A 22,566-nucleotide genomic window follows, 5' to 3' on the forward strand; every position below is an offset into this window, starting at 1 on the left:
AAAAAAAAATGACTGATAAGCAAAATAAATCAATTATAAATTATAAACTCCCAATTTTTTTTTTTAAAAAAAATAATATTTTTAAATATAAACCATTTCTAATACATACTCTAACCTGAATCAAATTTGAAAAAAGCATGCAAATTTTGGGCTTGGGCATGTGATTTTTGTAGTCTCGAGATGTGATGGACGTGCATAAATGGTGAAAAATTTACACGGTATACTAACTTTTGTCATTTTTTTACAATTTTACTTTTTTACTGTGTTTTTTTATAAGTTTCATACTGCAATATACTGTGTTAAGTTTTCACTGTTGTTTTATTGGTGTTTTTTAGTTGTTCTACTATTGTTTTGAGTTGTTATGTTTTGTGTTTTACTGGTGTTTTATAAAAACACAGTATTTTTGAAAAGATTTCCGTGTGACAGTATTTTTGTAAAAATTAACCTAAATTCCAGTATTTTTGTAAGTTTCGCTAAGTGATTATATCATCACTACAAACTGTGTATGAGAAAAAAAATCAATTATTTTTAAAATATTACCCAAAATGGTATAACATGTGTATTAAATAGACCCACTAAATTTTTGTAATTTTATTACAAATAATGTTGTCAAATGTAAATTTTCCTATATATTTTTATGGTGTATATATAAGTTTCCTAAATATATATTCTTAATTACAATTTTAGTCTTTACAAAAAAAATTATTTTATTCGTTAGAGAAAATATACTTTTTAAAAAATAATTATATATTTTGATTGATGAAAAAAATTGTAATTATAAATAGTGGATTTGTCTTTTTAAATAGGTTGGAGGGAGATGTAGTTTAACATACATGTTTGAAATTATTAGACCTGTCATAATTATATATTATTTGGTGAGCTTGGTGGGTGTTTCTCAAGGTGAATATTCCAATCATTTATTTAATTTAATTAGTTGATGATATCCACATATATTTTATTTTTTAAAAAAAGAAAAGATTTAATTAATAATGATGAGCATGATTATAGGTTGTTTGTGTACGTGGCGTGTAAATGAACAGCAACGTAAAACTATGCATGTCGGTGAAGTAGGAGTACGTACTACTCTCCAACAAAACTATGCATGTTTTCTAATCTTAAACCAAATATATATTTATTACAAACCTCGTAGCAAGGGATTATGGAAAATTAAATAATAATAATAATAATAATAATAATAATAATAATAATAATAATAATAATAAAAGATTAATTATTATGAGGAACACTAATGATCACCGCGTACAGGTACAGCCATCAAATTTTAAAGTACACCATCATTAAAGTGTGGCCACTGGCTCTGGCTTTGGCTGTGGCCAGTGTGCTCCTAGATCGTCCTCCCAAAATGCCACCACACCACACGCACATACCATAATAATAATAATAATAATAATAATAATAAAAAAATTTAATTTTCTATACTTACATATACTTAATATTTTATTTCTAAACTAATACATATCACCATTGAAAATATATGACCACTTTATCTAAAACCCAAAAATACCCCTCTCAAAATTTTCATACTTTTTTTTAGTGCAAAAACATAAAAAAAAAAAAAAATTGATAGTCCGATGGGGTCCGATGGTAGTCCGATGGTGGTCCAATGGTCACCTGATGCTACTTTTGTATGTACAAAAACATAAAAAAAAATTGGTAGCAGATTTGGTCCGATGGTAGTCCGATGGGTGGTCCGATGGGTCCGATGTGTGGCCCGATGGGTGGTCCAATGGTGGCCCGATGGGGTGGTCCGATGGGTGGTCCGATAGTGTAAATAGGGTGATGTAAATGGAGGTATTTTAGGGATATCATAAAAGTTGTCATATCTTACAAATATTAGTTATTATTTGTTTAGAAAATTTTTTTTAACCAAATGTAAGCATAAAAAATCAAATTTCCGGGCTTTGCTTTGCGTTGACTGTCTTCTATGCATTTTTTTTCACTTTATTTTAAAACAAATAACAATTTACACATTTTTTTTAAGGGACAATTTACATTTTTAAAAGCTTCTTTTAGTTCATTTTTCATTTTTAAGGGATAACAATATATTTTTCCAATAACATTTATTAAACAGTAAATATTCAAGAGTTGGACTTTTATGTAGTACCTTAATTATTACTGTCCTATAAAGTTGTTGGGTTGTCCGATATCTATAATATATAGGAGTGTTCTAATTCACTCCACATTATTTTGTTTATAATGTATTTATTATTAAGTACTAATTTTATATATTGAATTTAATTTAATTTGCATATAATAACTCAAATTTAATTGGTTATTTTAGATTGATTATTTTTTAATATTAAATTATTTAATATTTATAAAAAATATTTTTTTTTCCACATAAATACGTAACAACAAAATAAAATAAATTGTTGTTGTTTATATGTCTCCAACAATAAATTAAAATAAATAAAACAAAAAATAACAAATTCAAAACAAGAAGAGAAAAATTGTATGTATAAAGAAATATTTAATTTTATTTTAGATTATATTTTTTTTATGAATAAAATAAATATATTTTCGATCTACTATGTTATAAAATATATTTGTATCATATGTAGTAGATTTTTAAATTATTACTTGTTACATTAAAATATTAATTGTATGAATATTTTTTAAAATATATATAAATATGTTGGATTGGTCGAATTGGATCGGTTACTTTTACATGTCAATCAACATTCAATCTGCACAAGTGCAGATTTTAGATTCTTTTCCAATCCAATCCGCACAAATGCGAATATCCACACTTTGCAGATTGAATTGGATATATCGTGCGAATTGGATTGAATAGGTATTTTATGAACACATAAATATTTAATTTTCACTTTTTGTCCTATTTTTGATAATTGAAAAAATTATCCTTTTTTATTTAACAAATATTTGAAAAAAATTATAAAAAAGAAAATAAAAAGTATCATATTATATATTATAATTACAATAATAAACATCCCACTACTTTTTAAAAATCTCAAAATAATTTATAATACCAAAAATAAAATTAAAATTAATAAAATATTTGAATTTTATTGTTCATTGGATCACATTCAATGTTTTTAGGCCTATTCAAATCCAATCCAATCATATATTGGATGTTAGATTTTACCATCCGATCCGATCTAATTAATTTCGTCATCCAATCAATCCAACATCCATTAGATGTTGGATTGGATCGCTTCTATCCATTAGATGTATTTCATATATATTTATTTGTTTAATTTGGGTTTATCTAATATTTTAGACCTAGTATTTTTTGGATCAGATCGGATCCATCCAATATTTTAGATCCAGTACGTATTGGATTGGACTGGATCCATCCAATCCAAGAAAAAAAGAGTAAAATTTTAATGTTAATTTTCATATATACATATAGATTTGACGTATAATAATATAAAATATAATTACTCATCCAAAGTAAATAAAAATAATAATTAGTTCGATTGGATGTTGGATGTATTGGATTTTTAGATACCCCATCCACCATTCGATCCGATTCAATTGAATATTTAAAAATAACATTCAATCCGATCCGATCACAATTGGATATCCAATGTTTGGCAGTCGGTTATAATTGGATCGGTCGGTTCTCATTGAATTTGATCGATTTATACACACCCCTATTCAAGACCATAAAAAAAAATCCTTAATAAAATGCATGTTGTATAATACTACAATTAGCTTAATTAATTACATCGTAATACATATAAAGTTGTTATAATTTCTCATCATGCCTTCCTATTATATAGGAGCAAAATTAGTGTCTCTCCTATATTTTTTTTGCTTTCAATAAATATGTCTTAGAGAATTTATATGTTATTAATAGAATTAAGTATTCAATTTCACATAATTTAATTTAATAATTTTATTTGTAATAATTATTATGTAATATTATTATGTAATATCGTTAGAATATCTCACTACCTCCTCATGGTGGAGTTAAAAACAGTAATATCTAATAACAAATATAATGTATATATATATTTAATGTTAAAATGAAACTAATAAATTAAAAGTGTGATAGGAAGATAGCCTAGAAAAACCATCAATTTTACTTTGGTATCAATTAGGTTTAGGTTTTGTATCATTGTTGTTCGGCCTCGCGAATAACGTGATTTTTTTTTGTCAGTGAAAAACTTTTTGAATGATGGGTTTGGAATGAATGAATGAAATGATGAGTGTTTTGACTGAATATAATATTTAATTTGATTTTAACACATGTTGATGAGTTTAAATGGGAGAGTCCTACAATTAGTGAGAACAACTGTGGTATATAGAGATAATGATTGGATAAAACAATTTAGGAAATTGAATACATGTCATAATAAATTGGCAACAAAATTATGTTATTTAAAAAACAATTAAAAAAGGAAAAATGTAGTTTGACTAATTAATTTCCCTCCATTCATTTTAATGTCAATATATATGATGTATAATTGTACTAGTTACTTCTTCTTTGAAAATAATAAAAAAAAAACTATGTATTATTGAGTGGTTTATTTGTGTATAGCATTTTCAATATATAACAAAACAAATAAATAACATTATGTTGATGTTTATTGAAAAATAATAATTGGTTTCAAAATAATAATAATAATTTTGGCAATCATGAAAATGAAACTATATGTAGGTATGAATATGATAAGGATGTTTAAAAAGTTTCATGTATATATGTACATAGTATGGATTGTATTGTAAAAGGGTGGTTTTATAATTTAATGCCCCCAAATTGAGAGGACCTAGTTGTATAAATGGGTCTTATATAGGTGGGTCATGAATTGCATGTGACATGGTGAGTGTCCACATTCTTTGTATGAAAACTACTTGGAGAATTAAAGAGTGGTACTGCTGCTGCTACCTCCACAAACAATCCCAATAATCACATTGCTTTGTTCCATCAAAACTCAAAAACTTAAATTTATTTCAAATTGATCTCCAATCACCTATTCTATTTCAATATTTACTAGATTTGCCCAATTCACTCAACCATATTGATAGTCTTATCCATTGGCCCAGTGGATTTGGACCCTTTTGCAAATTGGCCCAATTTTGTCTCTCCTATTTACAAAATTAGAGAATTAAGCCACAGTTTAGGTTTTAGTTATGAGTGCATGTTGTTTAGGTTTGATTTTTTACTTGATAATTCTTTTTAGCGAGTTTTCTTTTTTCACTATTAATCATATTTTTTTTTCAGAAAAAATTTATTCTTTTTTTCTTTTTGGGTTTTCTTATTGTTCATGTTGTTGTTCTTGTTAGTTTGATTTTGTTGTAATAGAAATTGATGAGTGATGAAGTTTTGAATTGTGTTTGATGATGGTCCATGTTCAAGAGAGCGGGGAAGAAATTTGGGGGAAGAACAAGAAAAGATTAAAGAAAATGATTGATGATGATGTTAACAAATTGGGTATGGAATTTTTTAGGTTTAGGCAATAGATGATGAAGTTCAATGAATATTAGTATGTTTATTAAATTATGTTTAATTTAATTTTATTATGTTGCTTAAATGACATGGGCCAATTAAATATTGGGATTAGTTGAAAAATACTTCTTTTATTTAGGGAAACTTACAAAAATACTGGATTTTGACTTACTCTTTACAAAAATACTGCCACACGGCAAAAATAACTTTTATACTGCCTTGAGACTTTTTTTTTCTTTTATACTGTAAACATCAAAAATAAAAAAATGAGGTCTTCTTTTTCCACACCCGCAGACAAAACTACTACAACAACACCAGAACATGCAGAAAACAACCATTAAATTCGTTTAGATGAAGCAAAAACATTAAAACCAATATTGGGGTTGTCATGGTTTTTTAATGTTGTTTTTGGGTTGTTCCACTATTATTTTGTATGTTTAACAAATATTGGTTTTAAATTACACAAGTTAAACTAATTACTGAATATTTATTTGAGGTAACCAGAATGAAATAATCATGGACAGTAATAGTCTTACCTTCTATTAAAGTTGTGAAATCTAGAAGACAAAAAAAAAAGGATTGAAGCTGGATGGGAAAAGAAACAATATAACAAATGCAGCAAAATATAGGGAGCTGGGGTACAACAAAAGAACATACAAGAGAAGACAACAAAAATGAAAAAGAAACAAAACAACTAAAAAACAACAGTAGAACAACAGAGGAAAACTGAACATATATTAGAGCATATGAGAACTGAAGAAAATAACTTACATACAAATTTCATTATTCCCTATTACTATTAAAAATAGAGCAGTATAATAATATTTAGAAAATGTGATAAAAAATGAAAGAAAACAACAGTAAAACAATATTAGAACAATAATAAATCAATAACAAAATAAGTCATAAGAGTCATCAAACGATACAACAACACCACTCACGAAACCAGAGCTAAACTACAACCCCAAAAAAGAAAAAATAAATAAAGAAAAAAAGAGAATTTTTTTACTTAGAAAGTTTGAGTTGTCTGTTCTTCTTCTTCTTCTTCTTCTTCTTCTTCTTCTTCTTGATATTCTCATGAGATGTACTCTCTTCACCAAGAGAGCCTTCACACTCCTTCATCAGCCTGCTCTCATTTCAAGTTTTTTCTATCTCTCTCTCTGAAGCACACCCACAAAAACTTTCTCTCTCTCTCTCTCTCTCTCTCTCTCTCTCTCTCTCTCTCTCTCTCTCTCTCTCTCTCTCTCTCTCTCTCTATATATATATATATATATATCTTGATTTTCTCTCTCAAAACCCAAGTAAAAAAAGAATGAAAGGAGTGAGTTTTGTAAATTTTTGAAATAGTGAAGAGTGGGGAGAAGGGTTTTATCTAAAGTCCTTGGTTGATGGTCTTCATTTTAGACACTAATCTCAAGAAATTTTCTTTATGTAAGACACAAATCTCAAGAAATTTTTAATAGACACCAACCCACAAAAAGAAATAGAGAGAGAAATAGAAAACATATGTAAAGCCTTGGAATTAATGGAGATCACATGGATGGGTATTTCACTTTTTCAAATTTAAGTAAAAAAAATTGTCAAAAAAGTGATGTAAGCCATCAATCAGCTAAACACATATATAAATTTTTAAAAATGGGACCACATGTTGGACTTAAAATTTAAATTTAAGAAAAAAAAATAAAAAACAATCAGTAAATTAAATAAAAAAACCTGACATGAAAGTGACATAAAAGTCATCAATCAGTAAATTAAATAGGTTTGAAAAAAATTAAAAAAAAACAATATACACAGTAAAAATATAATAATTGCCGTGTAATAGTAAAAAAGAAATAAAATGGGAAATATCAGTATAGGGTGTAAATTTCCCTTTATTTATCAATCAACTAAATTTACTTCTAATTTATGTTTAATTGAAACATATATCTTTTCATATATACTTTACCCAAAATACCCTAACATAAGTGAGTCACTTGGAAAGTATCTTGAAGTGACAGGGACAAAATTGGAACAGTCTTTAGAAAAAGAAGTAAAAATAAAGAACTTAAAAAAAAGAATAAAAATAAAAAAAGACAATATAAAAATAGCATAGAATCTAATTTCTTCTTAAATATTGCCATATATACATCTATTTGACATGTATAGTCCATCTGACATATTATATGGCAGAAAACAGAGAAGTACCTACGGAAGTTCTATACTAGTGATAGAAGATATTTTTACCGCAAAAAATATAACTTAGGTATCTACTACTCGACATAGAACTTTAGTATTTATGCCGCAAATTACTGTTTCATCAAAGAAAAAAGAAAAAAAGAAGCTACATAAAAGGTGGTATAAAAAACTTGGGCCCTTCATGTCCATTGAAACGAGAAAACAAGCCCATTGTATTCGGGCCCATAGAGCCCAGTAACACAATTTGCCAGTGACCTGGTGCACAAGAAAACCCACTCTGCTAAAAGCGCTAGGCTTCTGCAACTTCCCAAAGCTTGCTCTTTTTCTCGATCTCTCTCCGTCTCTCCGATTATCTTCGTCCTCCTCGTTCTCTAACGTTCATCACCAAGGTACTTTACCTAGTTCTTTGCTGGTTTTTTGCTAATTTAGAATGATTGAGTGGATTTTTGTTTGCAGAATGGGGCAATTTTAGTTTATTTCTAGGGTTTTGTTTCGATCTACCTTAATCAATGTATAGTTTTGGGTAGTGGGAAAATGAACGAACATGAACTGCGCGTCATATCCAAATAGAACTGGTCCTGGTCTCTGCTTGACATTTCTACATACATTATGTGTTCGTAAAAAAAACGTTTGTGGGATCGATATTTTTTGGGAATTTAATAAAACTTGAATTGTAATAGTTAAAAGGAAATGGGTTGAGATTTTGTTTTAACTATGTGGTCACAGGATTTTAATCATGAAGCTGGACACTAGCGGTTTGGATTCAAGTGTACCGCTTTTTGGTGCAAGCAGTGAGTTGGTTGATGGGTTATCTACTGCCCCATCATTCGATCTTCCTAGCAATGTTGATGTGAGTTTGAATATGTCTGGTTCATTTTTCTACTAATTATGTTGAGCATATATTCACTTATTTAGTAGTTAAATTCATTTTCGTTTATTTTTTAGCTTGATGGATTCTTGAAAGACACAATCCAAATGGTGAAGCCAGCTAAGGGAACAACAACGCTGGCTTTCATTTTCAAGGAGGGTGTCATGGTGGCTGCTGATTCTCGAGCTAGCATGGGAGGCTATATATGTAAGTTTGCTTTACTGTGTGTAATTCAATATACATAAGGGGAAATGGGAGTAATATTTTCATCACTGAAAGAATAGAAAAACAAAGTCGAACTTGTAATCCTTGAACAGTTAACAAATGCGATTTTGTTGTGCTTCAAAGTCGTTTACTGTTTTCAACGCCAGATGATAGTGTTTAGCTTTCCGTGGTTTGTCTCACTTTATTTTTATAAAACAAATTATAATTTTTGGACATTAAAAATCAGATAAGACTAAATTTTGTTTTCTAACTTCTCAGCTTCACAATCTGTAAAAAAGATCATTGAAATTAATCCTTACATGCTTGGTACAATGGCTGGAGGAGCAGCTGATTGCCAATTTTGGCACAGAAATCTGGGGATTAAGGTACTGTTGAGCTCCTTTTTTGTTCATTTATTTTTTAACTTAAAAAAAAAAAAAAACCTTAAAAACTTACGTTGTAGCATGTATGCTTGCTGATTGCTGTTTGAGGTTGTAGCTCTATATTTATCATATTTCTTTTTGGTATAGAAAAAGCAGTATGTTTAGTAATATAATGTTACTGAATTCCTATCTGGTAACTGATTCCGTAGCTAGTGATTGCTTTGCCTATCTTCTTATCTTTTATTTTGGGTTTGTACATTGACTGACTTCTACTTATTTAACAATATATATAGATGGATATAGTCTTTATTACTTCATTTAGGTTTTCCGATGTTATTGGTTGGTACACTAATGTGTAGTATCTACTATCTGCCTAACTTTCTCTGGCGGTGGACTATTAGCAGTATAGTCTAACGTTCTTGCATTTTTCTGTTATTGCATCTTCATATGTTATTGTGTGCTTCCCATTTTCACTAATAGACATATTGTTTGGCACCATAGTGCCGGCTGCACGAATTGGCAAACAAGCGGAGAATATCAGTCACAGGAGCATCTAAGCTGTTAGCCAACATTCTGTACTCTTACCGTGGGATGGGTCTGTCTGTTGGAACCATGATTGCTGGATGGGATGAAACGGTAATGACAATGTTAATATCACATGATTATATTCCATTTTACTTGCATATCTTAACACATCCATGTTGCAATTTTAATTTGACAAGTGTAACTTATTTGGTGTGAGCTGCAGGGTCCCGGGCTATACTATGTGGACAGTGAAGGAGGAAGGCTAAAGGGGACACGATTTTCAGTTGGATCTGGTTCACCATATGCATATGGTGTACTGGATGATGGGTCTGTACTTTTCCCCCTACTATTTTTTCTCAGTGCTCCGTAATACATTAATGAATGTGGAAGCTTCTTGGCTTGGAACTTTCTTTATTAAACAAAAGTACTGTATATTTCAATTAAGTGCTATGGTTTGAGTAACAATTATCCATGATTCTTGTAACACCTAACCTATTAGCAATGAATGCCTGGATAAGATAATTGGTGAAGATTATTATAGATCTGAAATCTGCAATAAGGTGTGGTGAATTTGCAAAAACTTATTTTGATGAATAAAAAACTAATCCACTACCTTCCTGCAATGATTGCAAGAAATTCTATATGTTAACACTTTATTTTGATGGCTTTTATAATTGTACTCTTCCTTGTTTAGGTTTTGTGTGTGCGTGTGTGTGGAGACTTATTTTGTAATTTTAGTGCTTCACCTTTTTCTTATTGTTATGATTGTTATTCATCGTACTTGACATTCTAGCTCTAACGTTTGTTTATTTATTTATTGTTTTGTCCTTTTGCCACACTCAGATACCGATATGATATGTCAATTGAAGAAGCCTCAGAGTTGGCTAGAAGAGCAATTTATCATGCAACATTCCGTGATGGAGCCAGTGGTGGAGTTGCTAGCGGTACACACACTCACTCTTATACTCTCTCTCTCTCTCTCTCTGTGCATGTACCTGTAAATAGTCCAAAAAGTAAAAATTCTATAATTAATGCGTGTGCACCCGGGAACTTTTTTCTTACCAGTTTATTACGTGGGACCAAATGGATGGAAGAAGCTGTCTGGTGATGATGTTGGGGAGCTTCACTATCATTACTACCCAGTAACTGCAGGGGCTGTAGAACAAGAAATGGTGGAAGTAAGTGGTGCATAGAGTGGTTCACACCATTTGCGGGGAACCCAAAACATGTTGATGAATCTACCAATTTATTTTCATGTGTTATGCGCTTATGGGCATTTACTTCTGTCATCTGAAGACATAAGATCTTTCAAGTTGTTTTTACACAAACACTCGACTTAGATCTTTTCATCTACAATTAATTTTTAGTGGCTCTTTGTGTTGATGTTCCTCAACTTTTAAATCTATAAGCTTATATATTGCATCTCATTTTACCTTATGCTCTTGGCCCTTTCGTAACCCTTGTAGAAATTATATCCAAGAATAAATCTGTAGTTTAATTTTTGCCGAGGGATTGATTTGGGATTTGGGAGAGAGAGTCCAGCAGGCAATTTTGGCATTAAATTTGGAATATTGGACTGTTTTACAGTTCTACATTGGGAAGAACAAATGAGATTCAGATATACAGTGAGAAGATAAAAGACCCTATTTCTCCTTCCTTCTGTGTTTCTTTGCTTTTTCCTCCTTTTCCTATTGCACAAATTCATCTTTTTCCTCATTTTTCTGTTATTTTATTTCTCTAACCTATAAAAATTAGAATTGAATCACGTTGGGGATTTTTATTTTTTTATTAAATCAAAACAATTGTGAGCTATACAATGATGAAATGTATGACAATGGTCATGTACGTGAATGGGTCCCGTGTTATTCATTAGAATGTTGAAAAACAAAATATCAAACCCTGATATGTTTAGTCGCTTCAATACGAAGCAAAACAAGCTTTCAACTGTCTTCTTCAAAATAAATAAATAAAATAAAATAAAATTGTTTTTATACTTCCCACTTGAAATACAGGTTCTATACATATAAATACAGGTTCTTCAAGAAGGTTATTTATGATTCATCTTCAACTAAAGTGATCTTACATACTATTTTAGTAAATGATCTCAACAGTTATGGTTGAAATATATAGGGTGGCACAATCTCATAAAATGGTGTGCCAGTAAATAGTGTAATAGATAGGACTACAGTAATGTTTAGATCAAAGATATGAGCTAGTAATAGTAAACACAATGACATTTATCTAAATTCTTACAGTAATATACGAGGCCATACATCACATGCAATTTCACCTATTACCCGATTCTGTCTCATATTTGTTATTATATACCAGAAAAAGGGTCAATTATATTGGAAGAAAGTAATGAAGAAAGATTACTAGATTCCAACATTTTCAACTACCCCAAAACAAGACATAAGCATACATATTTACACCTAATAACAAGCTGGATAAAACAAACATTCTTTCCTACTTTCTTCTCTCACTTTGTTTTAGTTAGCTTCTAAGCATGTTTTCATGATTGAGAATAAGATCAATAAAATAATGATCAACAATTTCACACTAAAGATAAAAATACCCCCATCTCTATTTTAATTGAAATAATCATGTGAAAAGCACACTTTCTGCTCTACAATTTCTTTTTAAAAAATAAAATAAAATTGACGAAGGGTAATGCATAAGAATTCTTATGTAAGAGTATTAGTAGATCCATCAATGAAAGAAGGTATTTTTAATAGTGGGCATTATCAAAAGTGGTGTTGGTTGTGAGAAAGTGATTTCTTCAAACAGCCAACTAGCTTGAAGTTTTCCCTTAATGTCAAATAATAATAATAATAACAATAATAACAATAACAACAATAATAATAATAAAATTAAAAATTGCTTCTTCTAAACACCAAAGTGGATAGTCATCCTATTGTGTACTTGTCAACAATCATGTAGATGTGTGATCAATTAAGTTGACGTTATTGCTTTGTTATTAAAAATTTTATGTGATATGATTTGAATCTTAAATGTACAAGGGGGCATCTATCTCTACTACTAGATGAATTACAATAATATTATAATTTAACTTTTATATATTGTTACACCAAACTCTCCATATGGGCCACCTTTTATTGAGCCAATTTATTTAACATTTTACATCAAATTTAACTCTTCTACTACTGGCATTGTAAAAAAAAAAGTAGAATATTGTCTTACATATTGGCTGCAAGTAAAATTAACTGCTGAATAAATAATACAAGTATAGGGGTGATTCTTTGTTCTCAACCAGTTGTGTCATTTAACAGTACAATTTTTTTTTGTACTTAGTTACAACATTGTCCAAAAAGAAAGTGAAGAATGAGACAAATTCCAAAATTTGATGCCTGACTTCAGCTATATAAGAATATATTAAAATTTAAAACATAATCCAAACATTCAAAGTACTGTGTGCAAGTATTCCTCTAGGCAATGGTTAACGTTTTGATCAAGTTCTAAATAGTCTTTTAAATATAAGAGTGTTGACTGATTGGTTTGGTTTAATTTTTATCTTTTTCGAACCAAACCTGTAGTAATAGGGTTATTTTTAAATATAAGTTGACGTTATTGCTTTGTTATTATAAATTTGAACCAAATGTTAAAGGGCGCCCAGTGTTCATTGGACTACATCTAATATTTTTAGCTTTATTCGATCTGATTTAATTATATATTGGATGTTAAATTTTACCATGCGTTCTGATCCAATTAATTTTAGTCATCCAATCGATCCAACATCCATTGAATGTTGGATTAAATCGGTTCTATCCATTGGATGCATTTTATATATATATATATATATATATATATCTATTTTATATAAAGTGTGCTTATATAACTGAATTCTTGGTTTATGAGAAATTTATGGGTGACTTTTTATTTATATGTAATAAAATAATAAAATATTATTTATATATAATAAAATAATAAAATAAAAATAAAACAAATCTCATTTAAACTGATATTTAATATTTAAATTGATATTATTTATATATATACAATATTATATATTGTTCTATGTGATATTATTTAAACCATAAATTTTCGCACTCCCTTCAATTTCAAAAGATTAATAAAGATTAGAAGCTATAAATTCAGTGTTATTAATATAAATGTGATACCTACATATATACATAAAACTGAACTCCTTTCTGGGTGTTACTTCCTTCACTTTTAATATATAATAAGTTCATTTCAATTATAACCTTACGTAACATATCTTTCTATATGTACCACACAAAATAAAACTTACCATAAAAAAAATGAAAGGTCACAATATTTATGAATGATTTTTTTTTTTTTTTGCATGTGTACACAATTTATAATGAGAGGCTTTTAATTTTACCTTCAAACTATAAATATATATATATATATATATATATCTATTCTATATAAAATGTGCCTATATAACAAAATTCTTGGTTTATGAGAAATTATTGGTGCCAAATAATTTAAAAGCCTAAATTTTCTCTATTACTATCCTATTTTATATTTTTGTACGTATATCTCTCATTTTTTCTAATTTTTTTTTATTAAACTTAATTATTTAAGTAAATAAAATTCCATAATAAAAATGTAATTCCTAAATTTTCTCTATTACTATCTTATTTTGAATTTAATTAAAACCAACAAAATATAGGTACGTAATCTTGTATGTATATCTCTCATTTTAATTTTCTATTTTTTTTTATTAAAGTTAATTATTTTAAATAAATAAAAATCCATAATAAAAATCTAATTCCCAAATTTTCTCTATTACTATCCTATTTTGAATTTAATTAAAACCAAAAAAATATATATACCTAATCTTGTACGTATATCTCTCATTTTTTCTAATTTTTTTTTATTAAAGTTAATTATTTTAAATAAATAAAAATTCATAATAAAAATCTAATTTCTAAATTTTCTCTATTACTATACTATTTTGAATTTAATTAACAACAATAAAATATATGTACGTATATTTTTCATTTTTTTTAATATAAATTTTCTATATACATATATATTTATACAAAAAAAAATAGAGATAAAAAATAGTAGTGAAGAGATCCAAAAAATTTCACATAAGCTTCAAACACACTCTAAAAAAGGTATTATTTATAATTCTATGTGTTACTAATTTATTTGTTTATTTGGATGATTTTAGTCTATATATCTCGAATTATACTTTTTTAATTTTTATAATTCGGTTATAACAAGTAAGAATATTTGGGTTGATGTAATCATAACAGTATATATATAGCTTTAGTTGAGCATGAATTGTCCATTTGATTTTGTTTTAAGTTTAGATTTTACAATTGTATTTGAATACTTAGCTATATATATGTGGATCTTGAGTTTATCGGGTTAATTTGCTGAAAATATATGTTTACTGATTTGCTCTAAACAAATATACATAAACACATATATTTTGTTGAGTCTATCATGGAGTGCTATGAGATTGATGAGAGGCTTCAAGAGAAGAATGAGATTACGATGGCTGCAGTTCAAATTTCAAAAAAACAAAGTCAGAAGTGGCAACTTGCATTGTGAAGAAAGCTGGAAGCCCAACGGAGAAGAAAGTTAGCCCAAATCTAAATATAAGGTTATGATGTTATAGATGATATTAAGATAAATTTGGAGAGCATTGCTTTGTTATAATATTATTTGGAAGCTAGCATATTTCTTGTTTTTTATATTCTTTCTTTCATATGTCCAGTTATATGCCTGCTACCCCTATTCTTTATAATTTTATTATTACCGGCTCGAGTTAAGTATCCATAGTAAGTGTGTAGCATTATTATTTTTTAAATATATTTCAAGCTAATCTCCATTCTCCTCTTCTCTTTCTGCAAATTTTAAATTTGACTTTTCACTATTGATTTTCAAATAACCCCACACACTAATTAAAATTAGTTTTTAAACTATTTTAAATTATATGATTATTTATTGAATCTTTCTCAATTAAATTATAGAGCACCTAACATAAAACTAAGTATACGTGCACACTAATTATAATATATATATATATATATATTTATTGGTTTACTTTGGTTTATCTAATATTTTAGACCTAGTATTTTTTGGATCGAATAACATCCATCCAATATTTTAGGTCCACTATGTATTGGATTGGACTAGATCCTTCCAATTCAAGAAAAAAAGAGTAAAATTTTAATAGTAAATTGAAAAATACATCTTTTCTTTATCAATTAACCAAATCTACCTCTAATTTATATTTAATTGAAATATACCTCTTTTTATATGTAACATACTCAAAATACCCTGACATATGAGAGTTACATGGAGAGTATCTTAAAGTGACAGGGGCAAAATCGGTACAGTGTTTTAAAAAAGAGGTAAAAATAATAGGGAAATTTTATTTACACCCCAAAAATTTCTAAAGACACCTCATTTTAATAATTTTTATTTTATTTAAAATTAATATCTTTCATTATACTAAATTTTTTTAAACTTTTTTCTTCCTATTCATATTCTTAAAAAATATAACTATCAAACAAAAGTAAATTATATTTTAAATATTATGGAAAAATAAAATAAAATAAAAAATTATATGAAATTTTCTTAGAAAAAAAAAATATATATACATGAGTTAGAAAAAATTATGAAAATGAAAGCAAAATAAGTATTGAAACTAACATAAAATAATGTGAAGAAAAAAATTTTAAAAAATATTAAGAATACTTTTTAAAAATTATTTAAGTTTATATTTTTTTTAATAATGGAGTGTATTTATAAGTTTATGGGGTGCAAATAGAACTTCCCAAAATAATAAGATTTTAAAATAGATGGTAAAAATAAAAGAGGATAATATAAAAGGGGTATAGAATCTAATTTTCTCGTTAATTTTTTTATATATACATGTAGATTTTACGTATAACAATATAAAATCTAATTACTCATCAAAACTAAATAAAAATACTAATTAGTTTGATTGGATGTTGGATGTATTAGATTTTTGGACACCCATGCACCATCCGATCCGATCCAATTGGATATTTAAAAATAATATCCAATCCGATCCGATCACAATTGGATATCCAATGTTTGACGGTCGGTTATAATTTGATTGACCAGTTCTCATTAGATTAGATCGATTTATTCACACCCAAATCCGCACTTAATTATATATATATATATTTAAATATATAAAGTATATTTAAGTAATATTAAAAAAAAAACCTCGAAAATTTAATTTCTAAACATAATCGTTTTTCTTTTCCTTCACTTGTGCAGATTAGATATTGTTTGACCTCAAAATATAATCGATCCAATCTAATACGTACTTAATTATGTATATTTAAATATATATAATAGTATATCAATTTTTTTATTGTAATATTAAAAAAAATCTCTAAATTCTAATTTCTAAACATAATCGTTTTTCTTTCCTTATACTACAATTGAGACAATTGTACAAGTATCAAAATAAATGGAAACTCCATCTCCAATTTTAGTTGTGTTACTGGTGTTTTTTTTTTTTTTTAAATATTAAAATGCACTCCGCACTAAAACAATTGATCCAATCCGCACTATTACAGATTAGATTTAAACTGTTACGTGGATGAACAACCCTATTTTTAAACCACTATTGAGAATTTTAAAACCGTAACCAAATTAAAAATTATAAAAGGTCTGAATTGACCAACCATTGACACCGGATTTTTTTGGTACAATATCAAATAGTTTAGTTCCAATTAGTTAAGATTTGATCCGAATTGGTTAAAATTTGGAACTACAAATTATAAATTGTATAAACAACCCTATTTTAAACCTAACACCACACAAATAAATAAATTAATTAATTAGTTAATAACTAAAGTATACCCATACTTACTTATATCTTAGCGACATTTACTATTCTGGTACAAAAAGTTCGTCTCCTCTAGTGGTTTTCTTGTTTATATTCTTTTGTGTTAATAATTTTTTTATTAAAATTTTAAATAATGTATATTTGTTTAATTTTTTACTTTAAGAAAATTTTATATTTCTTATATTTATTTTTTTTTTCATAATATTTAAAATACTTTTGACTTTATATATTATTTTTCTTAGATTGTGAGGACTTGAAGAAAAAAAATGAGTACAAATAAAAAAAAAATATACACAATAAAAATAATAAAATATACTCATTTGATACCTTATATTTTAAATACATACATACAAATTTAGTATTCAATATTTTCAATAATACTTATATATTAAAATAGTACATATTTAGTGTTCTAAACTTAAATTTGATTAATACAATTAAACTATTTTCAATTATATAAATTTTAAATTAAAATTTTATTATATAATTACATATAATTAAAAACTGTTTAATAAAATTTTATTGATTAAATTTAATACTAAACTTTTTTTTAGAAGATTCAGGGTACTAAATGAATATATTTGTACTTTTTTTTAATGTATATTCTCTCAAAATTTTGGTATTTTTTTTTCTTTTCAAGTATTTTAGCTATAAAATTTTCAGTTACTTTTATAAATATGACAAACATTACTCGGTTGTTGTAATAATTAGACTATTTTAGTGTATGCAGCTTTGAATGTAAATGATATGTACTTTAGTATCTCTTATCGCTCAATGAATAATTAACTCAACATTAGGACAAAAGATTATACATTTTTTAACAGAAGAATACCATCCAATACTAATAGTCAATAATAATAATAATAATAAAAGTGGTAATGTAGATGAAGATGGATGATGAAAGCAGCACTAGGGGCCATTGCTTTGCTTTTCTTCTACTTCCCTTCTTATACCTTGTTTGTTTCATTTCATTTCATTTCATTCTCGTTATGAACTGTTTTCCTTTTGGCGGGAGATGGACCCCACTACTCAAAATCTCGTCTTTCCTAAGTCTCTTTCTCATAAATACTACTTCCACCCAAGTCCCAACCACTCTTTCTTCTTCTTCTTCCTTCTCTCACTGCACCAACTTCAGCAACTTCAACTGTACACAAAAACCAAACACTTCTCACTTCTCTCTCTCCTTTTCCTTCTTCTCTGGACGAACAACAAAAAAATATATTATCAAAATTCCAATTTTGACCCTTTCTGATGATGAAGAAGAAGACTGTTTTTTCATTGCTAACGGTCTTTTTCTTCATCTCACAGTCTCTGAAACTCGCTCTCTCTCTAACCCCAGATGGACTCTCTCTCCTCTCCCTTAAATCCGCCGTTGATCAGAAATCGGCCGGCGAAGCTTTCTCCGACTGGAACGAGGATGACCCAACACCCTGTCACTGGTCCGGCATTTCCTGCATGAACGTTTCTGGTTTTCCCGACCCTCGTGTTGTCGGAATTGCCATTTCAGGGAAGAATCTCCGGGGGTATATTCCTTCGGAGCTTGGTAATCTTGTTTATCTCCGGCGACTCAACCTTCATAGCAATAAATTTTACGGTTCTGTACCTGTACAGCTCTTTAACGCGACTTCTCTACATAGCATATTTCTCTACGGTAACAACCTTTCGGGTCCGGTTCCTCCTTCGATCTGTACTCTCCCAAGGATTCAAAACCTTGATCTCTCTAACAATTCGATCACTGGAGAGATTCCGGAAGAGTTGAAGAAATGTACGCAGTTGCAGAGACTGATACTGGCCCGGAACAAAATCTCCGGCAAAATTCCGTCGGGAATTTGGTCAGGAATGGAAGATTTAATCCAACTCGACCTCTCTTCGAACGAGTTAACAGGTCCGATCCCGGAAGATATAGGCGAGATCAAGTCTCTTACGGGTACTCTGAATCTCTCTTTCAATCATTTATCTGGAAAGCTCCCAAAATCGCTAGGCGAATTGACTGTAACTGTGAGTTTCGATCTTCGTAACAACAATTTCAGCGGCGAAATACCTCAAACGGGGTCGTTTTCGAACCAAGGTCCTACTGCGTTTCTCAACAACCCTAAATTATGTGGGTTTCCACTCCAAAAGGCTTGCCGAGACACATCTGAAAGCTCCTCCGGGAGTTCAAATTCCGGCAGAGAATCCAATTCCGGACCCAAAAAGGGTCTCAGTCCTGGTCTAATAATCCTAATCTCGTTGGCCGATGCAGCAGGAGTGGCATTCATTGGTCTGATAATCGTTTACATTTACTGGAAAAAGAAGGACAATTCCAACGGTTGTAGTTGCACAGGGAAAAGAAAATTCGGTGATAATAATGAGAAAACCCAACTCTGTTCTTGTCTTTGCTCTAATGGGTTTGGGAATGAGGAGTCAGAAATGGAAGATCCTGAGAAATCTGAGAGTGGAAGAGGTGGTAGTGGTAATGGCGGTGGTGATCTTGTGGCCATTGACAAAGGGTTTACATTTGAGCTTGATGAGCTTCTTAGAGCTTCTGCTTATGTATTGGGGAAGAGTGGTTTGGGGATTGTGTATAAGGTTGTGCTTGGGAATGGGATTCCTGTGGCAGTGAGGAGATTGGGTGAGGGTGGTGACCAGAGGTATAAGGAATTTGCAGCTGAAGTTCAGGCCATTGGGAAAGTCAAACACCCAAATATTGTTAAGTTAAGAGCTTATTATTGGGCTCTTGATGAGAAACTTCTTATCAGTGATTTCATCTCTAATGGTAACTTGGGCACTGCTCTTCGTGGTAAGTTTCTCAATTTTCACTCATCCTTTTGTTTTTTTACTTCTTCAGTCATGTCAAGTCATTATCCATATTATTGATTGGGGAAGTGTAAAATTCCTTGCCTAAAGTAAAAATATTTGAGAAGAGTCAAAATAACATAACTTACAATCATAGTTACTCTTGTTTCTTTTTCAATTGAAATAGTAACTAATCATTAAATACCAAATCATGATATTTTTTTATTTCGAAAACAAATGATCCTTGTGGTTAAGCATTTATGGCTGTCATGGGTAGATGGATAGGCTTGAATGAATTTGATAATTTCTTTCAGCAATCCCAAAGGTCTTCTCTTTTCCCTATTTATTTTAAGTCTTTGGCTGTTTGTTTCTTTCTATAAACCAGAGACATGTTCATAATTTTAGTACTAAATCGGGAAACACAAATCTATCACCTATGCATGAGAAAAAGTTAAAAAAAAATTTATGTCTACCCTTTTGGTAAAGAAAAATGTACCCTTTTGTCAATTCCCAATGTAAAAGAAAAGAAAGTATCTTTGTGTTGGAATCTATTTATTTAACTTTGTCAAACTCGGTGGAAATTGGTCCAAGTATCTGACAAAAAATTGGTCCCACATTATACTTTCTGTGCCACGTGGCTGATAGTTGTGCTCTCATATTAGATAACCTTGTACATGCAAATATTATTTATCTACAAAATCCAATTATGTTTTTTAATATTTTCTTCAAGAGTAAGAGTAGAGTGAACCTTATGACAAGAAGCTAATTTTTTGAAGAAAAAAAAATGTATTACTTAATTGTTTGTGTTTTTAGTAGACCACACCAAACATGACTTTTGGCTTTTGGGTCTTTAATCTTTAGCAAAAAAACAATCGTACTTATTTTTGTTTGAATCTGCTTCACTTTATTAACTCTGTCTAGCTGAGTGAATTGATTAAAATTGAATTTATGAAGCTTGTTTTGCCTTTCACCATTTCAACCCTTATTAAAAGCCTGAAAACAAAGCTTTTTATGGCTGAGAATGTAAAGCTTCTGTTTTATTATCTATTTTTAGATAAACAAATTGATATTTAGTGCCAAATGCTAGTACTTTTTAAACACCTGAAGTTAAAACTTATTAATTGTATAATCCAAAACCCCTTTAATATATATAAACGGTATTAAAGTTACAGCTTTTTCTTTGACAGGAAAAAGTGGTCAACCATTGACGAGTCTGTCATGGTCCACAAGGCTCAGAATCGCAAAGGGAACAGCTCGAGGCTTGGCTTACCTTCACGAGTGCAGCCCAAGAAAATTCGTCCATGGCAATATCAAACCCTCTAACATACTCCTCGACAACGAATTTCAACCCCACATCTCAGATTTCGGGCTCAACAGACTCATCAGTATAACCGGAAACAACCCTTCCTCCGGCGGATTCATCGGCGGAGCTCTGCCTTACTTGCAGTCCGTACAAACCGAGAAAAGCAACAATTACAGAGCCCCTGAGGCTCGAGTCACCGGAAGCAGACCGACCCAGAAGTGGGATGTCTATTCATTCGGAGTAGTGTTGCTTGAACTTCTGACCGGGAAATCGCCGGAGCTTTCTCCGACCACATCTACTTCGGTGGAGATTCCGGATCTTGTGAGGTGGGTGAGAAAAGGGTTCGAAGAGGAGACCCCACTTTCGGATATGGTTGATCCGGTGTTGCTCCAAGAGGTTCATGCGAAGAAGGAAGTCATTGCAGCATTTCATGTTGCTCTGGCTTGTACGGAAGCAGACCCTGAGATTCGGCCTAGGATGAAAACTGTCTCAGAAAATATTGAAAGGGTTGGATAGTAATTTACATTATATATATATATATGAGCTTCGTATAATTAAGTTTGGAAGTTCTAAAGAAAAAAAAATTGAGAGGGCATTCAATTAATTGATCAGCAATATTTTGATTGGTTTTGGTAGCTTTTTGATTGAGAATCATGAAGATATATAATTCTTTTGAAAAATGGATGCCTAACAAAACCAACCAACCATAAAATTCTTTTTTTTGTGTTTAGTTAGGTGTAGTTTGTTTTTGTAATTTAAGTTTTTATAGAATGGATCGCAAGAATGTGTTTGTAATAATTTACTTTTGAGTAACATAAATTGGGTCAATTTCCCTTTTTGTTCCTATTTTCTTCAACTAATTTTTTTTCTTATTCAAGTAAATACCGGTAATATTGTTCTTGTCTCGATTTAGTCTAATTTTGCTACCACTTGTTTTCTTTGGGTTCGGTTTTAATCTTCATTCTTGCATCAATTTGAACTCAGCGAGGAAAATATATCCGAGTTGAGCCATAATCTTCGATGTAATTTGAGAATTACTTTATATACTATTTTTTTAACTTTTTC

The 22,566-nt window shown here is 29.5% G+C and overlaps 2 protein-coding genes across 2 annotated transcripts; both read left to right on the plus strand.

The window, feature by feature from the left end:
- Positions 1-7,802: 7,802 nt before the first annotated feature.
- Positions 7,803-11,029, plus strand: LOC115714173 (proteasome subunit beta type-5). The gene is made up of 8 exons (XM_030642745.2): positions 7,803-8,001; positions 8,339-8,462; positions 8,558-8,687; positions 8,964-9,070; positions 9,569-9,703; positions 9,816-9,919; positions 10,436-10,536; positions 10,658-11,029. The coding sequence occupies exons 2-8, from the start codon at positions 8,349-8,351 to the stop codon at positions 10,783-10,785; spliced, it is 819 nt and encodes a 272-aa protein (XP_030498605.2). The 5' UTR covers positions 7,803-8,001; positions 8,339-8,348; the 3' UTR covers positions 10,786-11,029.
- Positions 11,030-18,141: 7,112 nt separating this feature from the next.
- LOC115713917 (receptor protein kinase-like protein ZAR1) lies at positions 18,142-22,345 on the plus strand. Its single transcript, XM_030642397.2, has 2 exons — positions 18,142-20,202; positions 21,386-22,345. Exons 1-2 carry the CDS (start codon positions 18,675-18,677, stop codon positions 22,015-22,017), a joined length of 2,160 nt encoding a protein of 719 aa, XP_030498257.2. The 5' UTR covers positions 18,142-18,674; the 3' UTR covers positions 22,018-22,345.
- The last annotated feature ends 221 nt before the right edge of the window (positions 22,346-22,566 follow it).

This window comes from Cannabis sativa, chromosome 4 (genome assembly GCF_029168945.1).
Source record: "Cannabis sativa cultivar Pink pepper isolate KNU-18-1 chromosome 4, ASM2916894v1, whole genome shotgun sequence".
NCBI lineage: Eukaryota > Viridiplantae > Streptophyta > Magnoliopsida > Rosales > Cannabaceae > Cannabis > Cannabis sativa.